This window comes from Xyrauchen texanus, chromosome 45, assembly GCF_025860055.1.
Source record: "Xyrauchen texanus isolate HMW12.3.18 chromosome 45, RBS_HiC_50CHRs, whole genome shotgun sequence".
In the NCBI taxonomy this organism is placed as follows: domain Eukaryota; kingdom Metazoa; phylum Chordata; class Actinopteri; order Cypriniformes; family Catostomidae; genus Xyrauchen; species Xyrauchen texanus.
Window position 1 is genome coordinate 784,138 of NC_068320.1, and position 26,816 is coordinate 810,953.

General features: G+C 39.2%; 1 protein-coding gene across 1 annotated transcript in view; it reads right to left on the reverse strand.

Annotated features, from left to right (window-relative positions):
- Positions 1-21,684, reverse strand: part of LOC127637171 (PHD finger protein 21B-like) — a 78,917-nt gene extending 57,233 nt beyond the window's left edge. Inside the window, exon 1 of the mRNA XM_052118100.1 lies at positions 21,344-21,684. Coding sequence (XP_051974060.1) covers positions 21,344-21,397 — 54 coding nt within the window. The 5' untranslated portion in view covers positions 21,398-21,684. The remainder of the gene's footprint in view (positions 1-21,343) is intronic.
- Between the last annotated feature and the right edge of the window lie 5,132 nt (positions 21,685-26,816).

Here is a 26,816-nt window from a genome sequence, read left to right on the forward strand (position 1 = left end):
CCATGGTTTTTAAAACCCCCACAAAAATGGTTACATTGCTATGGCATGTTTAGTACAACCATGGTTAATTTTCATAATTATGCACAATTGTTTAAACCATACTTGTACCACAAATAAGCATATTTTTTTTATTACCATAGTAATCAGTCCACAGTAATATCCAGTATTATTTAAATATTTTGATGTGGTGATGGGGCATGGCAGAGCAACGTCTGTAGAAAGTGAAGCCGGGAGAGTGAGAATGGTAAGGATTGACCCCTGTAGGAAATTATCTCTAACAGCTGTTTGTGTTTGTAGTGAGATCTGAGAGGGATACAAGAGGAGAGAGAGAGAGAGAGAGAGAGAGAGAGATGCATGAAGCTGTCTGTGTATTAATAAATGTCTTACATTTGGATGTTAACCGACTCCCGCTTCCTCCTCCTTAAGAACGGCAGGGGTCACCAAAGTGGTGCTTAAACCTAGAATTTTGGAGGAGGAAAGATGCACCATCATGGAGTACTCACCTGGCTGAATATTGCAATGCTGAGGAGTTGCCCGATCTGGTGGTGCTGGAACAGTTCGTCAGCTGGCGACTGAAAGGGACGGCTGAGTGTGTCCAGTGCCATCACCCGGTGTCGCAGTCCAGCTGGTTGAGGACTGTTTGGTGGCATATTTAGGGGCCAACAAGCCCTCTTTTCTCTCTCTCTCTCTCTCTCTGATCTCTGTCCTCTCTCTTTCTCCTCCTCTTCGCCTGAGTCGGACGAAGGGGGTATGGGGCGAGCAGGGTGTGGCTGAGCGATAAGGATGGACGGCTGGGGGAGAATTATTTCAATCAGTCGGGAGAGAGATAAAGAGGTGCCAGAGAGAGAGAAGGGGGCTCGCTGGCCCCCGAATACACCGCCAAAATGACTTTAGCCAGCTGGACTGCCTCCGTCAGCGATGCCAAGCGATGGCATACACCCACTCAACCATCCCTTTCGGTCGCTAGCTGACAAACTGCTCCAGCAGTTCGGGCAACACCTCGGTGTCACAATCTTTAGCCAGCGGCAAGGACTCCATGAAAGCGCCTCTTTCCTCCTCCAAAATCCCAGGTTTCAGTGACCCCTGCCTTTCTTATGAAGGAGGAAAAGAGAACTGGGTAAACATCCAAACATAAGACATTTATTAACACACACACTTTTCAATGTCACACATAACGGTGTGCTTTTCAGCACCCCCTCAACATAGGCACACACACAGACAGCTTTGTGTGTGTCTTTCTCTCCTCAGGCAGTCTGGACTGCCCCTTTTGACCCTCTCAGCGCTCACTGCAAACACAAACAGCTGTTAGAGATAATTTCCCACAGGTGTCAATCCTTACCGTTCTCACTCTCCTGGCTTCACATTCGCTTGGCTACACCCCATCACCACAGGTTACTAGAGTAAGTAAACCATAATAAATGTAGTTAAACCAAGCTATTTTTTTGTGATTACTATGGTTTTACTACACCAGGGTCGGGAACCTGTGGCTCTTTGTTAAAAATCAAGTGGCTCGCCGGGTCTCTCACCATTCACCAACACATAAACATTTAAAACTTCCTAGAGATACTTTTCCAACAGAAAGTGTGGATGTGATTGCAAAGCTTGAAGTCAATGACACTGTTTTGATTTCATTTCTCTCTAATTTTACCGCCTAGTTCTGGTGAACATGGTTTGAAATTAACACCCGCATGCAGATTTTTCATGCAGAGTATTTTGCTGATGTACCAGCCACTGTGGGAGGCGACCAGAAAGACTTCTCAGAGAGATATATAACAAGAAATTAGACACAAAAAGCAAGTTTGATGAAACGTGATTTCTTACAAAAGAGGAAAATATAAGCGAATCATTTTAAGGAGACAGTGGTACAAAAGTGCCATATTACAAAGTTTCACAAGCATCAGAATAGTATACAAAACATACACAAGTGCAAATTATTTTTTTGTTAGTGACTGGTTAAGTGCTCTTGGAAAAGATGCATTTTAAGTTGTTTTTTGAAGACAGAGAGTGAGTCAGCTTCACGAATGGAGTTGGGAAGGTCATTTCACCAAGGTGTTATGATGAAGCTGGAAGTCCGAGAAAGTGTTTTGGTCCCTCTTTGTGTTGGTACAACAAGGCGACATTCCTTAGCCGACCGCAGGCTTCTAGTGGGCGTGTAGAGATTGCAAACTATTGCAAATGCAAAAAATGTATTCCTTGTCCTGCTTTTGACTGGTTTTGCAATCATCACGTGTACTGTCTGTAAATCTTTCTCCAAGTTTGTTCATCTCACACTATTAGTATCACGTGCTATATAGATGGTATAGAAAAAACGTCTACACCGCACCATGAGACATATCGCCATCCCGCCCAGCTCTATTGTGAGGGAACACAAAACTTATTGTGAGTAGGGGTGGGCATTTTGTAGTAATTTTGTAGTCAAGTACTCTAACCTACAGTAAAACAGTAAGCGACTACTCATACTTGTTTTTACTTACATTTAATTGATGATACGTACGTGAAATGTATATTTAGCAAGTTACCAAGAGCGGTTTCAAAATAAGCTTACTTAAACAAACTGTGCTTTTCTTTTGGAGAGAAATTAAATGAATAATTATCATCAATAAATATGAAAGAACAAATATTTTTTTTAAAACAGTAAAAAACATTTGCACTCACCCTGTGCTAACATAAAAAATCAAATCTGACAGCATTCGGGTAATGCACATATATTGTATAAACTCTGAATCTTCATAAAGGCTATGTCATCTTTATTATTTCAATAGAGATATGATGTGAATATATCCATTCAATGCAAGTCAATGGGGTCTAAAATGTTCAAGATATGACTTGAGTGATTTAATCTGTCTTCTAAAGTGATCAGAAACAAATCATAAAGTAACTTCTTGTTCTATAAAGCTTGACATCTGCAGTCTCCTTTTCATGAGACTTCATTACACTTCCAGAGCGCTGTACATGCATGCATCTCAATGTTCGGTTTCCCCATGACAAATAGAAACGCTTTGAATCTGAGGTTATGTGTTCTTTCATGAATCAACTTTACTGGGGTAGAAACTACATCCTTCAGTTATCAGTCCAGACTCGACCACACCAGCACCCCCTCTCCCCATCATTCTCTCCGTCCCCATGACAGTAATGTGTGTAACATTGAATAATTGATCAAAGAAAAGCTTTGACCAATCACATGCCCGAGTACCGCTGATTCAAACACATTGCTATAACACGGACCAGATCAGATTTAATGCATTTATTTTGACCTGCACATCAACAAACACATGAAATCTGTAGCAGCTCATGTTTACATGTGGACTGAAATCTGAAAACATGCTGAAGATTCAGAACAGACTGCATCTGATACTACCCAAAATAACTCTACTAAAGAATAACCATAATAAATACACAACTGCATGCACATATCCGATCTGATCATGTGAAATAAGTGTAGACCGTCATCATAATGTCATACTAGACTGGCATTACATGACTGCACTGAGATTGTGCTTATTTAGATGAATCCTAGAAAATTATGCAAATACACCTACATATATGTTCCAAAATATGAATACAAGGTCCTAACCTATCACTACAATATTGTGAGAATAAAAATAGCAACATATCAATAAATAATTGCACCGGCCCCTAGTGTGAAGTTCGGTTTTGAATGTGCGGTGTGTATAACCCACCCTGCATCACACAACTATGAGTGACAGTGCTGTGTGGAATATATGAATGCTTCAAAGCATTTTAAAAGAAACGAGTCCAAGTTCAATTTGATTGTGAACAAACGGCTGTTGATGTTTCAATAAAGGCACGAGTGAATTACTGCAGACTGTGGCATGGCTGAATGTGTTGCTATGATACATTACAGACCAAAAATATTCTGCACACAAAAGGGCAATAATGTTCTACCCACAATGAAATTTATTGAATTGCTATTTTCCAACACATTAGGACGCACATAATCATTTTAATAATCTAATAGATTTTATTTATTATAATATTTATATTTAATCACATAAATAGTGACATGCACTCAGTATTTGCAGGAACCCCCTCCTTCAATTTTCTTAAAGGAATACTTCACCCAAAAATATGAACTCTGGACCTTTTATCTGCTCCTTGTAAATGGGATAATGAGGGAATAACACACACCTGGCAATGGAACAGCTGAGCAGCCAATTGTCCCATTACTTTTGGTCCCTTAAAAAGTGGGAGGCACATATACAAACTGTTGTAATTCCTACACCGTTCACCTGATTTGGATGTAAATACCCTCAAATTAAAGCTGAAAGTCTGCAGTTAAAGCACATCTTGTTCATTTCATTTCAAATCCATTGTGGTGGTGTATAGAGCCAAAAAGATTAGAATTGTGTCCATGTCCCAATATTTATGGACCTGACTGTATACTCACCCTTATGCTGGTCTCAAACTCATATGACTTTCTTTCTTCTGTGTATTCAAAGTGAAAAACTATTCCAATACCAATCGTATCACTTTAGAAGACATGGATTATACCACTCGAGTCATGTACACTACTTTTATGCTGCCATTATGGCCTTTTTGGATCTTGATAGTTTTAGACTCCATTGGCTTGCATTGTATGGATATAATGACATCATATCTCCTTCGAAATATCTTTCTTTGTTTTCAGAAACAGAAAGAAATGAAATGATTGTTAGATTGTGACATGACCGTTTCTTTGCATGTTTGTATCCTCCTTAACCTGACAAGTACATTTTAGATAATGAGACCTGTTTTTCAAATATATCTTGAAATCTGAATTTATTCTTCTTACCCGATTAGCAAAGCACCTTGTAATGTTTTAAACATACATCATCACATTTTGTTCATATATTCCCTCAAAACAATAATATCTTTTAATATCTTTTTTATCCATGGGCCCTATTTTAAGAGTGGCGCTGTGCGATACGTGATACGCACGTAGTCAGAGGGCATTGCAGTGTAGCTGAGATATTTAGTGCAAGCATGACCACATCTAGGTGCAAGTAGGTTGGCGAAATCACGCGAACAAAGTGCTAATGTGTGGGTCAATTGCAGTTTAACTTGGTGTTCTTCTCCGGTTATTTCACATATGACACACTATTATGTATTCATTGCCTGTCAAGCACCAGCGATATAAACGACCACAACACATTCCTAAGAAGTTGGTAGTGTACACTGGCAATACATTAGAACAATATAACTCATGTTCTTCTGCCCATTACCTGCGTCCTTGTTGAGTGTGTGCGTAAGGATTAATTAGATGTAGGCTGCTTTAAATTATAATGAATGTAAGCATAATTAATCATACTGATTTACTGACACACAACTTATGGCTAGTATTAAATGTGAATGATAGTTCTTTGATGTTATCTACTGGTGGAAGACCCAAACTGCAAATGCAGGAACTGAGTTTAGATTTTGCGCCGAGATTAGACGTGGTTCTCAACCATCTTAGCGCAATGACCAATTTCTCAGGAAAATAGCTAACTGTGATTTGCAGCACTTTATTGACACACAGTTTGTGCGCATACCACAGATAGCGCAAGCACTCATACCCACAAACACTTGCACCTTGTGCTGGCACAAAAAGTACCCTTAGAATTAGCGCTCTCACAAACATTGACATAGCACCCGGTCACTGCACCTAAAACAGAGCCCTAAATCAAAAGACAAAAATACTGCTAAAGAGAATGTAGGCATGTGCAAAACTGCATAGTTTCATAATCGACGGCTCAATTACCCTGTCTTAAAGAAGCCCTGTATAATTAGGCTGATTACTAATAGTTTATTCGTTGACCATCGTGACTCATCACTATTCTGTTCTGTAGGTCAAACTATCAAACCATCACCACCATCATCCCCATGCCAAAGAAGTCTTCTGTGTCCTGCCTCAACGACTACCGTCCCGTCGCACTTACACCCATCATCATGAAGTGCTTCGAGAGGCTCGTCATGAGGCAGATTAAGACCCAGCTGCCCCCCTCACTAGACCCACTGCAGTTTGCGTATCGTTCAAACCGTTCAACGGACGATGCCATCACCACAACCCTCCATCTGGCCCTCACCCACCTAGACAATAAGGACTCATACGTTCGAATGCTGTTCATAGATTTCAGCTCAGCATTCAACACAATCATTCCCCAGCACCTGATTGGAAAGCTGAACCTGCTGGGCCTGGACACCTCCCTCTGCAACTGGATCCTGGACTTCCTGACTGGGAGACCTCAGTCAGTCCGGATCGGGAACAGCATCTCCACCACCACCACACTGAGCACTGGGGCCCCCAGGGCTGTGTGCTCAGTCCACTGCTGTTCACTCTGCTGACTCACGACTGTGCAGCAATGCACAGCTCGAACCACATCATCAAGTTCGCCGATGACACGACCGTGGTGGGTCTCATCAGCAAGAACGACGAGTCAGCATACAGAGAGGAGGTGCAGCGGCTGACGAACTGGTGTAGAGCCAACAACCTGTCCCTGAATGTCGACAAAACAAAAGAGATGGTTGTTGACTTTAGGAGAGCACAAGGTGAACACACTCCGCTGAACATCGACGGCTCCTCTGTGGAGATCGTCAAAAGCACCAAATTCCTTGGTGTTCACCTGGCGGAGAACCTCACCTGGTCCCTCAACACCAGCTCTATCACCAAGAAAGCCCAGCAGCGTCTCTACTTTCTTCGAAGGCTGAGGAAAGCACATCTCCCAACCCCCATCCTCACTACATTCTATAGAGGGACTATTGAGAGCATCCTGAGCAGATGCATCACTGCCTGGTTTGGGACTTGCACCGTTTCGGACCGCAAAGCCCTGCAGAGGATAGTGAGGACAGCTGAGAAGATCACTGGGGTCTCTCTTCCCTCCATCAAAGACATTTTCAAAAAACACTGTATCCGCAAAGCAACCAGCATTGTGGACGGCCCCACACACCCCTCACACAAACTCTTTACCCTCCTCCCGTCTGGCAAGAGGTACCGAAGCATTCGGGCCCTCACGGCCAGACTGTGTAACAGCTTCTTCCCCCAAGCCATCAGACTTCTCAATACTCAGAGACTGGTTTGACACACACGTGTCCTGAGTTGCACTTTAATTACTGTCACTTTATAACTGTCTGCTACCTCAATAACTGCTATGTGCATAGAACATTATCTCATAGTATGTTATGTTTACATTTTAGAAACTGTCATCTTTTTGCACTACTGAGTACTGGTCGGCGCTGCACTGTCTATTGTCCTGTTCATTGTCAGTAATTTGTTGTACTGTCCTGTACTTTTTGCACATGTTTGCACGTGCACTTTATATAGGTATATATAGGTAGTTTATATAGGTATTTTATTTCGTTGTGTGGTCTCATGTGGTCCTATGTTGGTCCTTTGTTGTTTTTATGTAGCACCATGGTCCTGGAGGAACGTTGTCTTGTTTTGCTGTGTACTGTACTAACTGTATATGGTTGAAACGACAATAAAAACCACTTGACTTGACTTGACTTGACTATCATATGTGACCCTGAATGACCTTTTTCACATTCTGGGTTTTGGAACGTGGAAGTACTGTCAGTCCCTCAGCAGCTGTATTAGAATGATACGTATGATTTCTCAACGAGTTCAACGAGAATAGAACACAAAACATAATGTTATAAACGTACACTAAATAATCAAATCAATATAAAAGTTTGTTAGATTTACGCTGCTAAATAAGGCGTCATCGCAGTCTGCACAAAAGCGTTCCAGTCCATAACAGCAGACGTGGCTGCCATGGATACGGCAAGTTTGCTTAATTAAATGTGGATGAACTTCAGAATATCAGTTCTGCCAATAAATATTGACTATATAAGTTTATTTCATATAACTGACTGAAATGAACAACTTGCTTCAGTTCATACATCTTTCTTACATACAGTAAAAGACTGTTTCATGAAGATAACGAACATAAGGAATCTCTTGCAGCCAGTGTGTGTTCACACATATTATCACATTTTTTCTCAGAAAGAACTTTTAGCAACAAATAGCAAGATTCTTTTTTTTTTAATAAAAGATGAAACGAGGGTGAAATATCCTTTTATTAATAGAACAGGTCTATTTTAAACAGACGGTTCACCCAAAAATAAAATGTTGTCATAATTTACTCACACTCATGCCATTCCAAACCTATATGCTGTTATTATTTCATGGAACACAAAAGGAGACATTTTCAAACAGAGGGACAATTGAACTGTCGGTCAAATCTGGCCTGTTTAAATGAAACCTCTTACCTTAAGGTGCAAAATATGTCATTTGTATATATGCACTATTATTTGCAGTATATGACACTGCCCTGCACTGTTGAGAGTCTCTGTCAATCATTCAGTTCCTAAAATCAGTGTGGCACCTTTCAGAGGTTGCGCTACAAATACTCATCCATCATTTTGCGGAATGTGTTGTGGATTTTACATTAGAGAAGATTTAAAGAACTAAAATCATGGACTACTGACAAACAAGTTTAAAGATCCATCATTTGGTCAAGAAAACAGTTGTCAAAAGTAGAAAACATCCATAATGAACTTTGTCACCGTGTCATTCTTCTCTTGCAATGTAACGGTCTAGTCACCTGATTTAATGAACAGTATTCCATGATTTACTCCACGGGACATTTATATTCTCATCTGTGCTTCATCTCTAACCCCTAACATCCTTTACACAGCTATCATAGAACTTCAGAAGACTTGAAATATAGTACAGGTTCTATGCACTACTTTTATTTAGCTGTTTTGTCTTTTTTTAGCACTTATCTGTATGAATCACCATCTACTTTTGTTTAGTGAACAGAACCTTGGATATTCTTATAAAAATAACAGCATACAGGTTTGGAACGACACAAGGGTGAGTAAATAATGACTTTCATTTTTGGGTGAACTATTCCTTGAATGACTGCTGCTGTAAAATGCAATTCAAGGCCAACATATCCGAGAAGAACCTCATCTTCACTCTGAATCTGCCGCGTCTTCCTCCATGTCCCTCAGGAAGAGCCGTACATGTGTGTTAATTAATATCGTAACAATCAGCCATGAGTAAAACCAGACTCAGCAGAGAGGCCATGAAAACCTTCTACAACTGCATGACTGATATTTCAATTTATTTGCTTTCAATTGATTCAAATTTTAATCGAATTCATTACACGATGTACAGATTAATTCATCACAATTAATCACATACGAGTAATAAATGTAATTTTGACTTTGAAAAAAGGCCTAATAAATATTGCGATCATTGAAACCCACAACATATTGCTACATAAAACATTTAGACAGTATAAAGAGTGGCTTTAAAGGTTCATCAAAATGTACGAGTCTACTCAATATTTCAAGTTAAGAGCGGTCAACACGCATGAATTGGATCTGTAGATGGACAAGCTCTGCCGTGTTTCACATGGGTCAACTTGATGACATTTTTTGGTTTTCTGAGCAGAAATCATGGTTTTAAAACAGTAATACTGTAACCATGTTTATATTGCGGATACTAAGATTTTACTACAAATAACATGGTTCAAATATGGACTGTTATAAAATAATGATTGTTATTTAAGGGCAAACCTGTTTGCCAGTGTTGACCAAATAGATTATTCTCTGGATTTGCAGTAATAGATTTTTCTGCACGAGTGTTTGTAGCCTGCTTAGCATTGCTTATTCTTATTATCATATGTTTGTCTTTTTATCCTTTATCATTTTACTTCGTTTCGAGTTTTTCCACTTTTCTACAGTTTCATCTGTGTGTATTTTACCTGTTGCTGCTGGCGCCTAGCTTGAGTTTGTGTTTGGAGGCTGCTAGCATTTTTAGCTTATCGCTTATATATCTGTTTTCAGTCATCAATCCTTAACATCTGCCATTTTTCAGCATGCACTGGGCTTTCCTCCGCATCTCTTATCACGATTCCACGTGCATCCGCTGTCTGTTTTTATCGTAATTAAACAGTATGCATTTTAGAGAAATGCAGATTAAAGAAAATTAAAGAAATAAGCCCTGCACCATGGTACAATGATCACACTCATGCTCTCAAGAGAGCAGCTCGGAAAATGGAGCGCATGTGGAAAAATACAAAATTAGAAGTATTTCAGGGTGCATGGAAGGATAGTGTCTGTAGCTACAGACAGGCACTAAAAGCTGCCAGGTCAGCATATTTTAGTAAACTCATAGAAAATAACCACAACAATCCTAGATGTTTATTCAGTACTGTGGCTAAATTGGTTAGGAATAAAGCCTCAACAGAAACAGATATTATGTCGCAGCTCAAGAGTAATGACTTCATGAATTTCTTCACAGATAAAATTGAAATAATCAGAAATAAATGTTTTCGAAATTTTAGGCCTCATCACAGTACAGAGACTGCACTTATCAGAGTTACAAATGACTTGCTCTTGTCAGCTGTGGGGCTGCATTTCTCTTCTAGTGCTTTTAGATCTTAGTGCTGCATTTGACACGATAGATCACGACATTCTCTTGAATAGGCTGGAGAATTATGTTGGAATTTGTGGAGTGGCATTAGCATGGTTTAGGTCATATTTAGCAGACCGCTACCACTTTGTCTATGTAAATGAGGAATTGTCAAACCAAACAAAAGTAAAATATGGAGTGACACAGGGATCAGTTTTAGGGCCTCTGCTTTTCTCCATGTATATGCTTCCCCTGGGAGATATTATCAGGAATCGTGGAATAAGTTTCCACTGCTATGCTGACGATACACAACTTTATATTTCTTCAAAACCTGATGAGATTTCACAATTCTCAAAATTAGCAGAGTGTATTAATGAAATAAAAGATTGGATGGCCAGAAATTTCCTTCTACTCAATTCTGACAAAACAGAGGTTCTAATTATTGGACCAAAAAACTCTGAAAATAAGCCACTAAAGTATAATTTGACTCTCAGATGGATGTTCTGTTACATCATCTTCAACAGCGAAGAACTTAGGTGTTATATTTGATACCAATCTGTCCTTTGAAAATCAAATTACAAATGTTTGTAGAACAGCATTCTTCCACCTAAGAAATATTGCTAAATTAAGGCATATGCTCTCGGTTGCTGATGCCAAAAACTAATTCATGCGTTCATGACCTCAAGACTAGATTATTGTAATGCATTACTGGGAGGATGTCCAGCAAGATCAATAAATAAACTTCAATTGGTTCAAAATGCAGCAGCCAGAGTGCTGACGAGAACCAAGAAATATGATCATATTAGCCCCATTTTATCATCGTTACATTGGCTACCTGTTAAATTCCGTATTCATTTTAAAATTCTGTTAACTACGTACAAAGCTTTGAATGGTCTAGCTCCGCAGTACTTAAGTGATCTTCTACCACGCTATATTCCAACACGTTCATTAAGATAGCAAAATTCTGTCCTGTTAATAGTTCCTAGAATATCAAAATCCACTAAAGGAGGAAGATCCTTTTCATATTTGGCTCCTAAACTATGGAATAGTCTCCCAAACACTGTTCGAGATGCAGACACACTCCCTCAGTTTAAGTCTAGACTAAAGACTCATCTATTTAGCCAGACATACACCTAATTTATCCTCCAACCCACAATTAGGCTGCTTTAGTTGGGTCTCCCAGAACCTCAAACATCTATCATGATCTATAACTCATCTATGCTAATATGATTTCATTATTTCAGAACCGGCTAGATCCAGCTCCATTCCTGCTTCATGTTGGACTCCACTGCTACGTGTCGCAGAATGATGATGACTAAATGCAGCCGGTGCCAGCCAAACATCATTTCAATCTATTATGACGGACTTCAGAGGATGAACTGATGACAACTCCAATGATAAGGCATGGGATACTTCATATGCCATTGTCTGAATCTTGGATTTAGGATGGACCACACCGAACCACACCGAAATAACTGGCCAGGTTGAACTGCGTTTCACATCCCTGATCTCTGCCTGCATCACCTCGGTCTATTGATGGACTACGATCTTGAAATGGAATACATAGTCTATCAATGAATTGCCAACAAAAGCCTTCATCAGCCAATTAACAAGGACAATTGCATATATGTGAACTTCTACAGTTAATCCAGGATGGACTTCAAAGACAATGGTCATTAATCTTACAGTTCAAACACAATCAATGTTTAAACACTGACCCTTAACCCTTACTTAGTTTAATAATTTTAAACCATGACTTGCACTATACATGAGTAATATTTACATTATATTCATGATGTTAGTCAGAGGGGAACTGGCCCCCACAGTGAGTCTGGTTTCTCCCAAGGTTATTTTTCTCCATTAATCCACATCTTATGGAGTTTTGTGTTCCTTGCCACAGTCGCCTACAGCTTGCTCACTGGGGTTATTAATACAATTATCATTTATTAGGTGGTGGTGTAGTGGTCTAAGCACATAACTGGTAATCTGGTGATCAGAAGGACACTGGTTCAAGCCCCCACAGTCACCACCATTGTGTCCTTGAGCAAGTCACTTAACTCCAGGTTGCTCTGGGGGGATTGTCCCTGTAATAAGTGCACTGATTAATCAGCATCGATAACGATTTCTGGAACTATCGGTTATCGGCAAAAATCCACACCAATAATTTTCCCCCCTTGTGTCGGGTGTTGGAGCTGCTGGGAAGGGCACGCTGTTGTTATACAGTATGAGAGCGCCCTCTAGAGGCGAAATAAAAACTATCACTGATGCCTCATGCTGGTTGTTTTGACACGTGAGACTGCACTCTGAATGCAACGGAACACTACACGGAGCAGAGCAATGCAGATTTAAAACACCAACAACTAAAAGGTATACAGTATATGTTGTCATATCATTATAAAGTAATTAATGTATTGAATAGATGCTGCATTAATAGAGAACAGCAGTATGTTTGCAGACCAGGCTGAGAGGACGCTAACATTAAAGCTAACCTCAAGCGGTTAGAACAATGTGACCAAAAACACACAAGTCCAACACAAATGTTCAATAAAATATATTACCATCTATTTGCATTAGTGTATATGCAGTCACATGTATGCTTTAGTGTTATATTTAAAGGTAGTGACAGATTTGAGAAAAATATCTTCATGCAGTCAAGAGAAACGTTTAAACAAATCAGAAACGCATCTGATATTAATTCATTTTTTTATCTTCGCAGTAATATGTATTTTTGTCCTTTTGATTAGATAATCATCAAGTGATCTCTGTGTGTGTGTGTGTGTGTGTGTGTGTGTGTGTGTGTGTGTGTGTGTGTGTGTGTGTGTGTGTGTGTGTCGAGTTTCTTTGAGAATTTATTCAAGCGTAACAGCGCAAAATACAAACACATTGTTTTTTTTAAAGCATTAAAAAAGTGTAAGACATTGCGATTCATTTATTTGTTTGCCCTAGTTTGACATTAAAGACCCCTCACCAGAAGCAAAGTGATCGTTGTCTTGGTTTTAGGGTATTAAAGAGTGTTTACCTCACACGTTTCATGAGAAGAGAAACCCTGAGGCATGTTAAAAGTGTCAAATATAAAACACAGCATGTAAAATGATGTGTACGGTACTGTTCACATTCACTGTTAGATTATGTTCATTTCAAGAATTAATGAATACATTTTTTTAAATATTAAATGTGGAGTCATCTCGAGCACAACCATCCAGTAGTTCAGTTTGCATGTATATCTTTTATTTACTTTAATATTCATTCATATAGTTCATATTTATATATTTAGTTTTATACTGTTTATTTTTGTAATAAAGTTTTAGCATAATTTTATTTTAAATATAGTTTTTTCATTCAGTAGCAATTTTAAAAACTATCGTCTGATTAATCTGTTATCCGCTTGTCTTCCCAACTTAGTTATCGTATCAACAAAATCCTATACCGGTCGACCTCTAACAAAGAATGTCTACACTGATATAGAAACAGATCTAATTACACGTAATGATCGGACCAAAATAGTGTAGTAACATCTTCAGAGATGACGATTGAACTTCTTCATTTAATCCTTTAGGATGTACACAATCCATATAGTGGATCCACTTAGCTTCACATTGGAAGAGTCTTTTTTGCATGTCAACCCCCCTCCTTGGACAAGTCAACTTATGAATACCACAAAATTTCATCTCATTAAAATTGTGTCTGGCATCTACAAAGTGTCTAGCCAGCCACAGGGGAATGGATGTCTGCCCTTCTTACAGAACTCCTATGTTCATTGATGCAGATCTTTAGTTGATGATTAGTCTTAGCAACGTGTTGAAGACCACATGGACAAGTAATAAGATAAATGACAGACACTGATGAACAAGTGATAGTCACTTTGATCATATATATGTTCGCTGTGTAGTTGTGCTTGTCAGTGAGTCTGTTTTAATGGCATTTTTACATGCAGAACATGTCTTGCGTGGAAAAAAGCCCATAGAACTATCCAAGGTGATGTGTTTTCATCAGGAGTTTAGACACATGAAGATGTCTGTATATTCCTTCAGACATGACTTATACAAATGCAAGTATCTCCAGACCTCCTAACACACACACATCCACTATTGTTGATATTACCTTCATCTCCTGATGTTTAGCAGCAAATATATTTGCTTCATCATGATTCTTATTGAAAGCAAAGGCTCAAATGTGAGTGTTGCCACCTTGTGGACCCACTAATTAGTGCAAATAACTCCAGGCGCATGCACGCGTTTAGAAAAATCGGGCTGCGATGTTCGTTTTGCACTATGCGGATTCTCAGTATTCGCCTCTGACTGAAGCATACTTTGGGCTTTACTTAAACTTGTAATTTATTAACTTTAAGTTCTGATAACTTATTCAGGTTTACAGTGTGCTCATTGGTTGGACGAGGCGTGTTGTCTGTAGAACTGGAGTGCTGATTGCCCCCTACTGCATCAAGGTGGTACATGAAACTTGAATGCTCAGATGGCAGGAACTTTTATTATTACGGAATTTACACACAGGTCAGAGTTATGTTTAATTGTGTTCATTTTCTAACATGCTATTTTTCATATACTTAATCACACTAAATTAAGATGTTAAATCAACAGCCCAAATAAAACCATCACGCCATATTCAGCTGCACGCTCTTTATTCACTGCCTACTCCAGATGAATATAAATCCCCACACACCATAAATCATTTCATTTCTATCAATATATTTCACTTTGAAAATCACATTTTGTAAAGCACCAGACCACATAAGAACAAAACTATCCATTATTTTCATTCATATAAAGAACAGTTCATATTTTGTCCATTCAGTTTGAGACAGACATGCATGAAACACGCTCTCAAACTTTGACCTCTGACCCCACTCACTGCAATGATACATGATGAGCTAAGTCAATCATTATGCTTATGTTTGACACATTCTGGGATATTTGGCCTTCTGTTGAGGATAGTTTACACAAAAATGATAATTCTCTCATTATTTGCTCATGTTCTTATCTTTCTAAATCTGCATGCTGTTATATTTGTATAAAGTCACTTTTCCAAAAAATATGCATTGATGAATGTTTTTTCATCAATGCATATTTTTTGGAAAAGTTGCCATTTGTAGTCTCCTTCAAAGCTTTGGCACAAGGAAAACTTTAAGGAATAATAACTTGCCTGTTCCTCCTATAAAGCTATTGTGCGGCTTAAGAAAATGTGGAATATAGCACACAGGTCATATGGACTACTTTTATGATAATTCTATGTAGCCCAGTCCCAATTCACTTTCATTATATGTAAAACGAGCATCCAGAATATTCTTCAAAAGAAAATATGTCACACAGGATTGGAATGACATGAGGGTCAGTAAATGATGACAGGGTTGTATATTTTTGGGGAATTATGTGGGTGTACTATCCATGACTGCAAAGACTGCACGCTAAAGAAAACAAAGAATCTTTTGCACAAAAGGGAAGTCATATTCAGTTCTAAAATAGAAAGAAATATTCATTGTCATTGGGCATTATGGACACATGTGAACACAGACACACATATAAAGTCATCATTTTGGGAAGGTTTTGCAAGAAATGTATTTAATATATAAATAAAACAGTGCATTACCATCAAAGCCCAGGAATTGCACTGAATTTTTGAGTGTTTCTGTATCGGTGATGCAATGACTAGCAAGAACACAACAATACAAAAGCCCTCTCAAGCAACATTAAAAACTAACAAGATCTAATAAAAATACATGTGGATGAAAGACATTTGACCTACAGCAAATACAAAATCACAAACAAAGCTTTCACATTATTACAATGTTCTTAGCTAATAAATGCTGGAGGATTGATAAATGTTGTTCATCAGCATTTCATCCCACCTTCAAATATACGGTCAGGTGAAATATAAGGAGGATGTGACAATATGGATTCCAAAGAATAACCTATATTCAAAATAATCTCCAATATTTGACTCAATACATCATCAACTCTTTCATGTGAAAGTATATCTATATAACATATACTTTCACATGGGATATATATACATTTATATAAACACTGGCTGCCAACGGTTTGGAATAATGTACAGATTTTGCTCATATGGAAACAAATTGGTACTTTTATTCACCAAAGTGGCATTCACACAATGTATAGTCAGTACTAGAGGTGTGAATCTTCACTGGCCTCAAGATTCGATTCGATTCCGATTCAAAGGCGATTTGATTATAAAACTATTCTCGATGCATCTTGTCCTTCACTATCTTTCTTTTTTAGTTTCTTCAATTTTACTTTCAGCTTTTTAAAAATCAGAACTAGTCACATTACATAAACTGGCCTTACATTCAGTATGAGCTGTGAACAAAACATGGAATATCCACAAGATTAAATCAATGCTTTGAGATTTTAAAAGAGTATCTCAGTTTTTCAGCTTCTTTCTTTAGAACCTTATCAAAAAATCTAAAATCACAAAAAAATATTTTAAATGAAAACATCAACTGCTGAACCGCTGCCTCATCATTATTTTCTTCGGTGTTTTCCCCCACTGTGTGCAAATCAGTTCAATTATGGGTGCGACCTCGTCTTTCATGTTGTTTGTTGGCTTCTTATCATGAATAAACTCTCCCATTGCTATGTGTGTGGGATTGATACAGCTGGTCTGCAAACAGTCATGTTTGTGCACTTAACTTGTGTCTTTGGCACTCACTACTGCTCTGCCGTGATTTAAACTGAACTCGGAATCGATTCTGATTCTTTTGAGAATCAATTCAGAATCCTTTGAGTATGAATCGCGATGCATCCAACAGCTCTAGTCAGGACATTCATTGTGTGAAAAATTACTATTACAATTTGAAAAAACATTTCAGAAATTCTTCTTCAAAAACTTCTTCAAAGACTTCTCATCAAAAAATCCTCCAGGTGCAGCAATGACAGATTTACAGATCTTTGTTATTCTAGCTGTTAGTTCGTCCAGATACTCAGGTGACCTTTCACCCCACACTTCCTGTAGCACTTGCCATAGATGTGACTGTCTTGTCGGGCACTTCTCACACACCTTACAGTCTAACTGATCCCACAAAAGCTCAATGGATTTAAGATCCAGAACACTCTTTTCCAATTATCTGTTGTCCAATGTCTGTGTTTCTTTGCCCACTCTAACCTTTTCTTTTTGTTTTTCTGTTTCAAAAGTGGCTTTATATTTGCAATCTTTCCCATAAGGCCTCCAGAGTCTTCTCTTTACTGTTGTACATGAAACTGGTGTTGAGTGGGTAGAATTCAATGAAGCTGTCAGCGGAGGACATGTGAGGCGTCTATTTCTCAAACTAGATGTACGAGACTCTGATGTACTTCTCCTCTTGTTTAGTTGTACATCTGGTCTTCCACATCTCTTTCTGTCCTTGTTAGAGACAGTTGTTCTTAGTCTTTGAAGACTGCAGTGACACCTTTGGATGAAATGTTTTTGGCAATTTCAAGCTTTGTATCGCCTTCATTCCTCAAAACAATGATTGACTGACGAGTTTCTAGAGAAAGCCGTTTCTTTTTGCCATTTTTGACCTAATATTGACCTCAAGACATGCCAGTGTATTACATACTGTGACAACTCAAAAACAAACACAAAGACAACGTTCAGCTTCTTTTAATGAATCAAATATCTTTCAACTGTGTTTGATATAATGGCGAGTGATTTTCTAGCACCAAATGATCCATTTATCATGATTACTCAAGGAGGAGGTGTTGGAGTGATGCTGCTGTCTAGATTTGATCAAAAATGACTTTTTTCAAATAGTGATGTGCTGTTTTTACAGCAGTAATGTCCTGACTATACTTTGTGATCAGTTGAAGGTGAATTAAAGTACCAATTTCCATCCGAAACATCAAAATCTGAACATTATTCCAAACTTTGTCCACCAGTGTTGATATATATATACATACATAAACTACTTCTATGCATGTTTTAATTGTAAAAGCATTATAAAGATATAATACACATTGTTATCTGTTATATCTTTTCATAATTGTAACTATAATTAAAATGATCTAAAGAAACAGAATTCTAGAACATAAAGTATCACAGAAGTGCAACTGGGTGAAATCAACTAAAAAGCTACTACACTGAAATATCAAATAAGCTAAAGATCAATACTTTAATGCAACATGTTACAAGAAACTAACCCCCAAAACATGTCGACCTACTCAAAACGGATGCTATTTTTGCCATCAAATTGCATTACACAGTTTAAGGTCCCCAAAAAAATGCCCCATGTGTAAATATAGCAATTAATGCAATTCTAGAAAATGTTGTCACAACTTTGTTGCGTTCTATCAATTTAAATTTGTAAAATGGAAGTTTACTTAATCCATTTGAGTTAGGACTACATAATTACTTTTTGCAATACTTTTGAATACTTTTGTTAATTTTACATCATTGAAATTGGGCAGGGGATTACCATTTCCCAGCATGCTTTGCATGGGACACAATAAAGAGTGTAAATGTTTCAATTAAATGTTATTTTGTGTGATTTTGTGAAGATGAACATAAAGAGATATGATTGTTAAGGGACTGGTATATGTTTTTGCCACCCATATTGCCTTTCAGAGTATACTTTTCTGAAGTTGCACTACAACTGCTATGGGCAGCACAGACGACATATACAGACAAGGACCGCATCCGCTGGTCAAGAGAATCTGGGTGGCGCATGGGCAGGCCGTGTGGCTGTGCTGATGATGAAATTTGCATCACGCATATTGTGTGCCAAGTGATCAGCAACATTGACTACAAACTATACTTTGGCCTTTAGTGTTTAATGTTTTGCAGGTTACCATTATGGTTAAGAGTGAATCTTGAGCTAACGATGAGGACAGGTAGATGTAGCTCATGAAACTGATTGCTGGCTTCATTGAGCAAATGCTGTACTAACCATAGCATAGTTATTAAACTACACTCTGTAGCGCTTCCCACTAGCATGTATTTAGCATGCTAACATTTCCTTTCCCTGGTTAGTACATAAAGAAATAAAAGAGATTGCAGTTATATTGACATGTCTCATTTTGTTGAGTTTACCCAATTCATCTATGTTATTTTTACATAACGTGTTTGAGTTGAGATTACATGGTATAATATTACGTTGAGAAAACTCATTTCAAACACGTTTAACCACTGTCCACAATTGAATCAAGTTCAGCCAAAGATGCATTGTAATTTGGTGTTTTTATCGAGCATCTCAATACATTACTTTATGTATTTAATGTGTTATACTCATTAAAGCTATAAATGTAATGCTTTAACCATAAATAATTATGAGAACAGATCATAAGGTGTATTGTAAGGCCTACAGAGGCTTGATGGAGAGTGTGTAGTGTCTTGTGTGATGCTGACTAGTGTTTTCTCCTCCCATCCCCCTCTACAGAATGGCCATGAATGAGGCCCTCCCCCCAGCCAGAAACTCTGCAGACTTTTGCTCCATGTTAGGAAGAAACCATCACCCCTTCAGCACAAAATGGAAGCTTCCACTATCAGAATGAAGCACTACACCAAAAAAGCTCTCACAACAAACAGCAAACAGGCACATTGAACATAAAGACTCGTTCATAAACACACGGATTGGTCATTTGGAGTGCGGCGCTGTCCGAGGTGCTGAAGAGAAACTCTTTCTCCTGTGACTGTAATGAACGACTCATGGTGGAGCTCCATCAGAGCACATTACAGATGACCTTGCGTTTATTCGCGAATGTAAAAAAGTGAAAGTGAACTGCAGCGATCGAATCACATTCTACCACGTCGTCACGTGACAAACTACAGGACTAAAACCCCTCACGGAGACTGTCAATAAAGTATCACAGAAGTGTAACGCGATACATCAACTAAAACGCTGCGAAACGGAAATATCAAATAAGCTAAAGAGCAATACTTGAACGCAACATGTCACAAGAAAGTAACTGAAAGTTCCTTCACAAACTCCCCGAAACGTGTCGACCTACTCAAAATGGACGCTATCTTTGCCAACACTTCGCTTTAAAGTCCCAAGACAGTGTTCTGTGTAATATAGCCATTGATATCCGAGGCCATTACTTATTCTCAACAGTTTTGAAACAGTTTGTGGGGTTTTTTCCTCACAATATTTCCCCTGATAACACACAAACATCACCAGATGGGTTTTATGTTGTACGTCCATCAGAGGTTTCCTCTCGGATGTCAAGAAGACATTCAGCAGATGCCTTTGAGATGTTTATGGTTCAGCATGTTTGTGAAGATGTTTAGCAGATGTTAATCAGATTGTAATATTTTCCAGATGAAAAGATGTCAGAGATGTCCATGTGTTATCAGGGTTAGAGCAGCTAGTGTAAGGAACTGTCGTGTTTCTCTTCGGGCTGTTGTACTGCTCTGCAATGCCTTTAATATAGCTGTTTGTCAAACAACCCACATAGCTGATGTACACTTTCAGAACTCGTTATTTGGCAAAGTCACGCTGAGGACAAAAGCGGAGCAAACAACCGTAAGAACTGTGAAGTAGATTGACGCCGATAAAGTTTGTCGCCCAATGTTAATGCCCCTCTCTTCGACCCTACAAATAAAAAGAATTACCTGTGGGACTTGCTTCATCTGTGCAACTAGTTTCTGAACCGAGGCAAAGAACGAAAAGACGTAAAGTGTTTCAAGTTACGATGTGAGGGAGGAACAAAGCGGCGAGCAGCGACTCATAAATATTCAAGTCTCGTCCCGATCACTCCACAAACCCGCCGCATTATTAGTCCAAATCACGAAAAACACCCCGCGCCCGAGAAAGTGCCTCAAAGACAATAGCAACAATCTTCGCTCCAACTGATTGTGGCGTCATAAAGACGAAAGAATGTTGCCGTAACATGACTCGAAACGGTCCCGAATTCTATCCAAACTGAAGCATTCGAGCGCGGCGTCGCGTCAAAAGCCCGAGAAAGCTGTTACGATAATGCCATTTTTATTTACCTGATGACATTGGACTTCTACTTTCAGTGACTCTTGAAGGCCTTGCAGCTCCATGTTCCCACTTCAGAAGCACTTTTCCTCCACTTTCGGCTCGATCCGCGTTATTTGTGGCGTAATGCAAATATTCGGAAAGCAACAATAACAGTCACAAGAACTACTCCGGCTGCAAGCAAGTTGTCGCTTCTTCACCGGCCGTGAGACTCGTCACCCACTTTACGCCAGTGTAAACAAAAGTGCTCCAAACACGAGCGAAAGGTTCCAGCACTCGGATAGATCCGCTCCAAAAACGAGCCCGCGAAGGCGTACCGGAGCTGGTCGAACCAAACAGGTTTATTTGTGCGACTTTGAGTTGAAAAATGCGGGACTATATTTTGTCCGAGTGCGCGGCCTGATTTCACTTTGCTTCGAGGAAAAGTTGCGCTGCGGTTGTCCGTGCTAATTCCGAGAGTTCCCGGATGGAGCGGTGTAAGAACAGAACTCTCCCTTCCCCAGTCACGTGAACGCGCCTCCTCTGTCATGCGCGCTCCCACACATCTCTGTAAAACAGAATACATATTGAAAGTTCGAGATTGCACTATTATTCTTCTGACTAGGTTAAAATTGGTACATTTGTTTATTTAAATCAATAGTTTATGTATTTGCTGCTCAGTTTGTTTTATAGTGGCACATAGTGGCAAGTCAAAAAATAAAGTCCTTCTGATGAAAATGTAGCTTCAAATTCTGGAGAAAAGTGTGGATAATAATGTAAGGTTTCTTCTTTTACATCTGTAAATCAAATCTGAATGTGAAGTTTAGATTTACACTTCAAAACATCTTTTTACCCTATAAAACAAACACTGAAAACAGTTTTGTTGCTTGAATGAAAGTAAGTTTCTTTGATATGAAATGAATATGTAGGCTCTACTCAAATACTTTAACCCTAAATTATTTTGTGGAAACCTTAACAAATGTTTTGTTTCTAACCAGTGCTTCAGACTGCATATCACACTGGCTAAGTACATGACTTAAGCTAACGAGGCTTCGTTACGTCTGTTTTGAAACGTTTGGAAATGTTTAGCGGTTTGGCGGTGACGATTGATCCCACACTGAGCACGTGAATCAGTGTGAACAGGTTAATAATATCAGACTGATTCAAACATGAAAAGGCCGTTTTTGACTATAAATAAGTAAATAATGTAATAAAAATACATTCTCTGAAAAAAGGCCTAAATATCTTATGCGGTTATGCTACTCAAGTGATCTTTTTTTAAGCATTTTTAGATTCTTTACAGAAAAACAATATTTAAATTCTCATTAAGAATACATTTTTGCAGTACATCTTTGCCCTAATATCAAAGGTCTTACTAGAGACTGAAGTTATGCTCTAATGTGAATTTTCTTCATAGAATTCATTATAAAATATATTCACACCTGGTAACAGATATCTGTTATAAGTATATATACGTATATTACTTATAGCTTTCTATATGATGTTACAGGCTACATTAGTTAACATTTCTTGTAAAAAATAAATTAAATACCCTAAAGCATTAAAAACATTGACAAGGCATGTAATCATGTATTTATTGGATTTATGTTTCACCTGTCAAAACGTTTCTAACTGTTTTTTTTGTTAAGCTGTAGAAACAAGATGTAGCTACTCTATTAAGCTCCAAAGGCAAACTTCCTCAATGACATCATATCCACCTTTTCACTCACAAACAGTGTGAAAGCGCTCGTATAAATGAAACTAATAGTGTTTCACCGCTGTTCAAATGCTCATCGGATTGCATCATTTATATGGATAAATGTTTTCCAATTGAATGGACTAAATATGAATATGCTAACACTTTTTAAATGTAACTGTATTCCGATTACCTACCATTTAAATTGTAACTGTAGTGGAATACAGTTACTCATATTTCACATATAATACATGTATCATAGTGCCCTTCTCGCCCCGTCTGCCGGCAGGTCATCCCCTCCTTCCTGGATCTGAGAGGGGACAGGGGGAGGGAAACAAAACAAAACATGGTACTTATAGACCATAACAGTGATTATACCAAAATAATTATACTAATATTTAAAAAGAGAGGGAAAGGCCAACGCGGAGAGAGAGAGGAGAGAGAGAAAAATAAATAAAAATTTACTCGCTGGTTCTCTGATACGCCGTAGCCTCGTCCTCGGCCACTCCTCCACCCTATAGTGGATGACAGTCGCGCCTCCCCAGGCGGATCGGAGGCAGTCTTCCGGCCCCTGGCGGACTGAGCGCCCCGCTGCCTTCCGGTGAACGGAAGGGATATCCCACACCCCTTGCAGCGTTCCTCCTGCTCCAGGCGGTCGGCCAGAAGCCCCTCCCCGCTCTCATGCAGCCGGGCTCCTCCATCCCCCAGAGGATGGCCGCGGCTGCTCCACTGGGGTGGATGGTAGTGGCGAGGACTCTACTACAGCGCATCCCTCCTCCTTCCTGGGTTGCGGCAACAGTGTAACACAGTTCAATGGAAAGGAGGAGGTGAGAACAGGCATGACAATATAAATAATAATTTAATGATGAACTTAACAAAAAAGACAAATACACACAGGTGTCAGGCAGCTGCCCGTAACTCTCTCTCTCTCAAACTGCGGTTTCTGCCACCGACCGGTGTCGCTGGATGAGGCGGTCCAGCTGTGGCTAGCTTTTATTCGACACTGGATTTAACAAAGGGATATTGGCAGTAATGGAAAAGGCCAACACGGTGTGGCAGTTGCAGAGAGAGAGGAGAGAGAGAGGAAAAAAAAACGCTTACTCGCCTATTCTCCGATATGCCATAGCTTGGTCCTTGACCACTCCTCCACCCTCTAATGGATGACAGCCGCACCTCCCTGGGCGGATAGGAGGCAGTCCTATGGCCCCTGGCAGAAGGAATGCCTTGCCAAGTTCTCGGGGAACAGAAGGGGTCTCCCCTGCCCCTGGCAGCGGTTCTCCCTCTCCAGGCGGTCGGTCGGGAGCCCCTCTCCGCTCACGGTTGGCGGTCCTCTCTTTACCCCGCCACGTTTAGCTGCTGTAGGGGTCTCCCCCCGGCAGCGGCCCTGACCGTGCCAGGCAGTCCGCTAGGAGCCCCTTCTCCCCTTGCGGTTGGCGACCATTCCGCTGCAGCACCTCCGTTGGGGTGGATGGTAGTGGCGAGAACTCCACTACGGCATATCCCTCCTCCTTCTCTTAATTGAAAGGAGGAGGCAAGAACCGGCTTGACATTACAAATAATATTTTATGACAAACTGAACCCAAAAAGACACAAACACACACATGACGGCAGCTGCCCGTAAACACTGTCTCTCTCTGTCGCACCACCATCCGCAGTTGGCCTTTATCCCTCTCAGAGGCTTGATTAGGCTGATAAGGGGCCAGGTGTGTAGAATCATGACCCGGCCCCGCCCTCCGCCCTGCCACAGTAAGGATTGACAACTGTGGGAAATGATCTCTAACAGCTGTTTGTGTTTGCAGTGAGAGCTGAGAGGGATATAAGGGAAGAGAGAGATGCATGCTGCAGTATTCCAGTATGTTTATGAGCTGAAAAGACAGAATTTGTGTAGAGGCTGAAAAGCTTGTGAATAAAAGATTTACATTGACTGTTTACCTTCAAATCAAATCCCTTTATTGTCCCTCAACCATAAACACTAGTGCAACAGTGGGTGAAAGTCTTGGGTGCAGTTCCAAGCAACATAGTAATATGACAATTACAATTAACATCTGATTTACACACAACACAGTTTACACATCTGTTACACAACACAATATAAAACTAATAATATACAATATACAGTATATACAATATAAGAAGACTGTATACAATAAAAATATCCCATGTAATCAGTGTAAATACATATGCATTGTTGTGTGGACATTCAGCTGTCGGTTGATAGTCAGTTGTCAGTGTTTAATTAAGTATAAAATGTGAGTCCAGTCTGAGGCTAATAAAGTGCAGTGCTGATTTGTGTGTCATGAGTGATCAAGAGTTCAAAAGTCTGATTGCTTGGAGGAAGAAGCTGTCCTGAAAACCTTGCCCAAAATAATTTCACCCTTGACCCCCTGAACCTCCAGATTTTCCTTCTAGATTTTTGCATTTTTTTTAAAACTCCCAGACTTATATTACATTTTAAATTAATTGTTTTTGGTAACAATCTCACACATAAATGTATGAAGTTAATTTCAAGTTCACGGGTTTAGAATTTTCAACAGAGCTGTTCTCCCTTAAGGTTGTATTTGTTAACATTAGTAAATGCATTAGTTATCATGAACTAACAATGAACTATATATATATATATATATATTTAACAGCTATTTTATATTTTAAAGTTAATTTATAAAAATACAGTAGGTCAATGCAATGACTAATGTTAACATATTAGTGTATTTTGCTGTTGTGCCTTTGTGAATTATAGATGGTATGTCTAGTTGATTACTTATTTGAGAAAATAAAAAGTGTGAGTGAGCACAGCGTGTGTTGTAGTGTGACCTGTGTGAATGGTTTTGAGGGGGGATTAGGTTTGTGTTTAGACAGCCCCTCCTTTCCCTAGACCGCACTATCACCCCCACATAGCCGAAATGAACACAAATCCCTCCAGCTATTACAATGCAAATATCCAGCTGCCTGTTTTACTGTTATAAGGGTTTGCACTGTTGTATATTCTGACATGTCTTGCATATAAATTCATCTATTTCCATTCCAGTAAATACAGTATTATGTTGCTGTCATCATTTGCTAACATTAGATCTCTGAAAATAAAGTTTATTGAGTTTATGTCTGTGAATACATTGTTCACCCTTGACTATGTGTTAAAGGGATTGTTCAGGCAAAAATAGCAGAATGACAGACTCAGTCACCATTCACTTTCATTGTACAGTACATGGGGTGAAAGATGCAATGAAAATGAATGGTGATTGCTTAACATTTCCTTTTGTGTTCCACAGAGGAAAGAATTCACAAGGGTTTGAAAAAACATGAGGTTGAGTAAATGATGGCAGAATTGTAATTTTTTTGTGAACTGTCCCTTTAATAAAAGAACTGATCCCTTAACCAAAACAATACAAATTTGCCTGCATATTGTTTTTTGCTTTTCAAATTCAATCTTTCCTCAAGCTGACCATATTTACTCCACCCTTCCCCCACAACAACCCCCATCCACCCGCCCTCGCAGCCCCCTTCAGTCCCCCAAACACAAGTCTCAATGCCTTTGGAGCATTAGCGTGTATTGACGCTCTGCACTGCTGTATCATCCAATCAGGAGTTGTGTCTGTGGCATGTGCCTGTAGATAGACACAGGCTGAAATAATGACAGGCAATCAGCTTTCAGCAGAGGATGATTGTGATGTGAAAGTTAATGTGATGCAGAGGCGGCATTTACTAACAATTTACTGACTGGAACCCCTTCTGCTGGATGAAAATGGAAAAACACCACACTGATTGTTGAGACATGGGACAAAACAGAACAAAAAAATATAAAAGTTTATGTT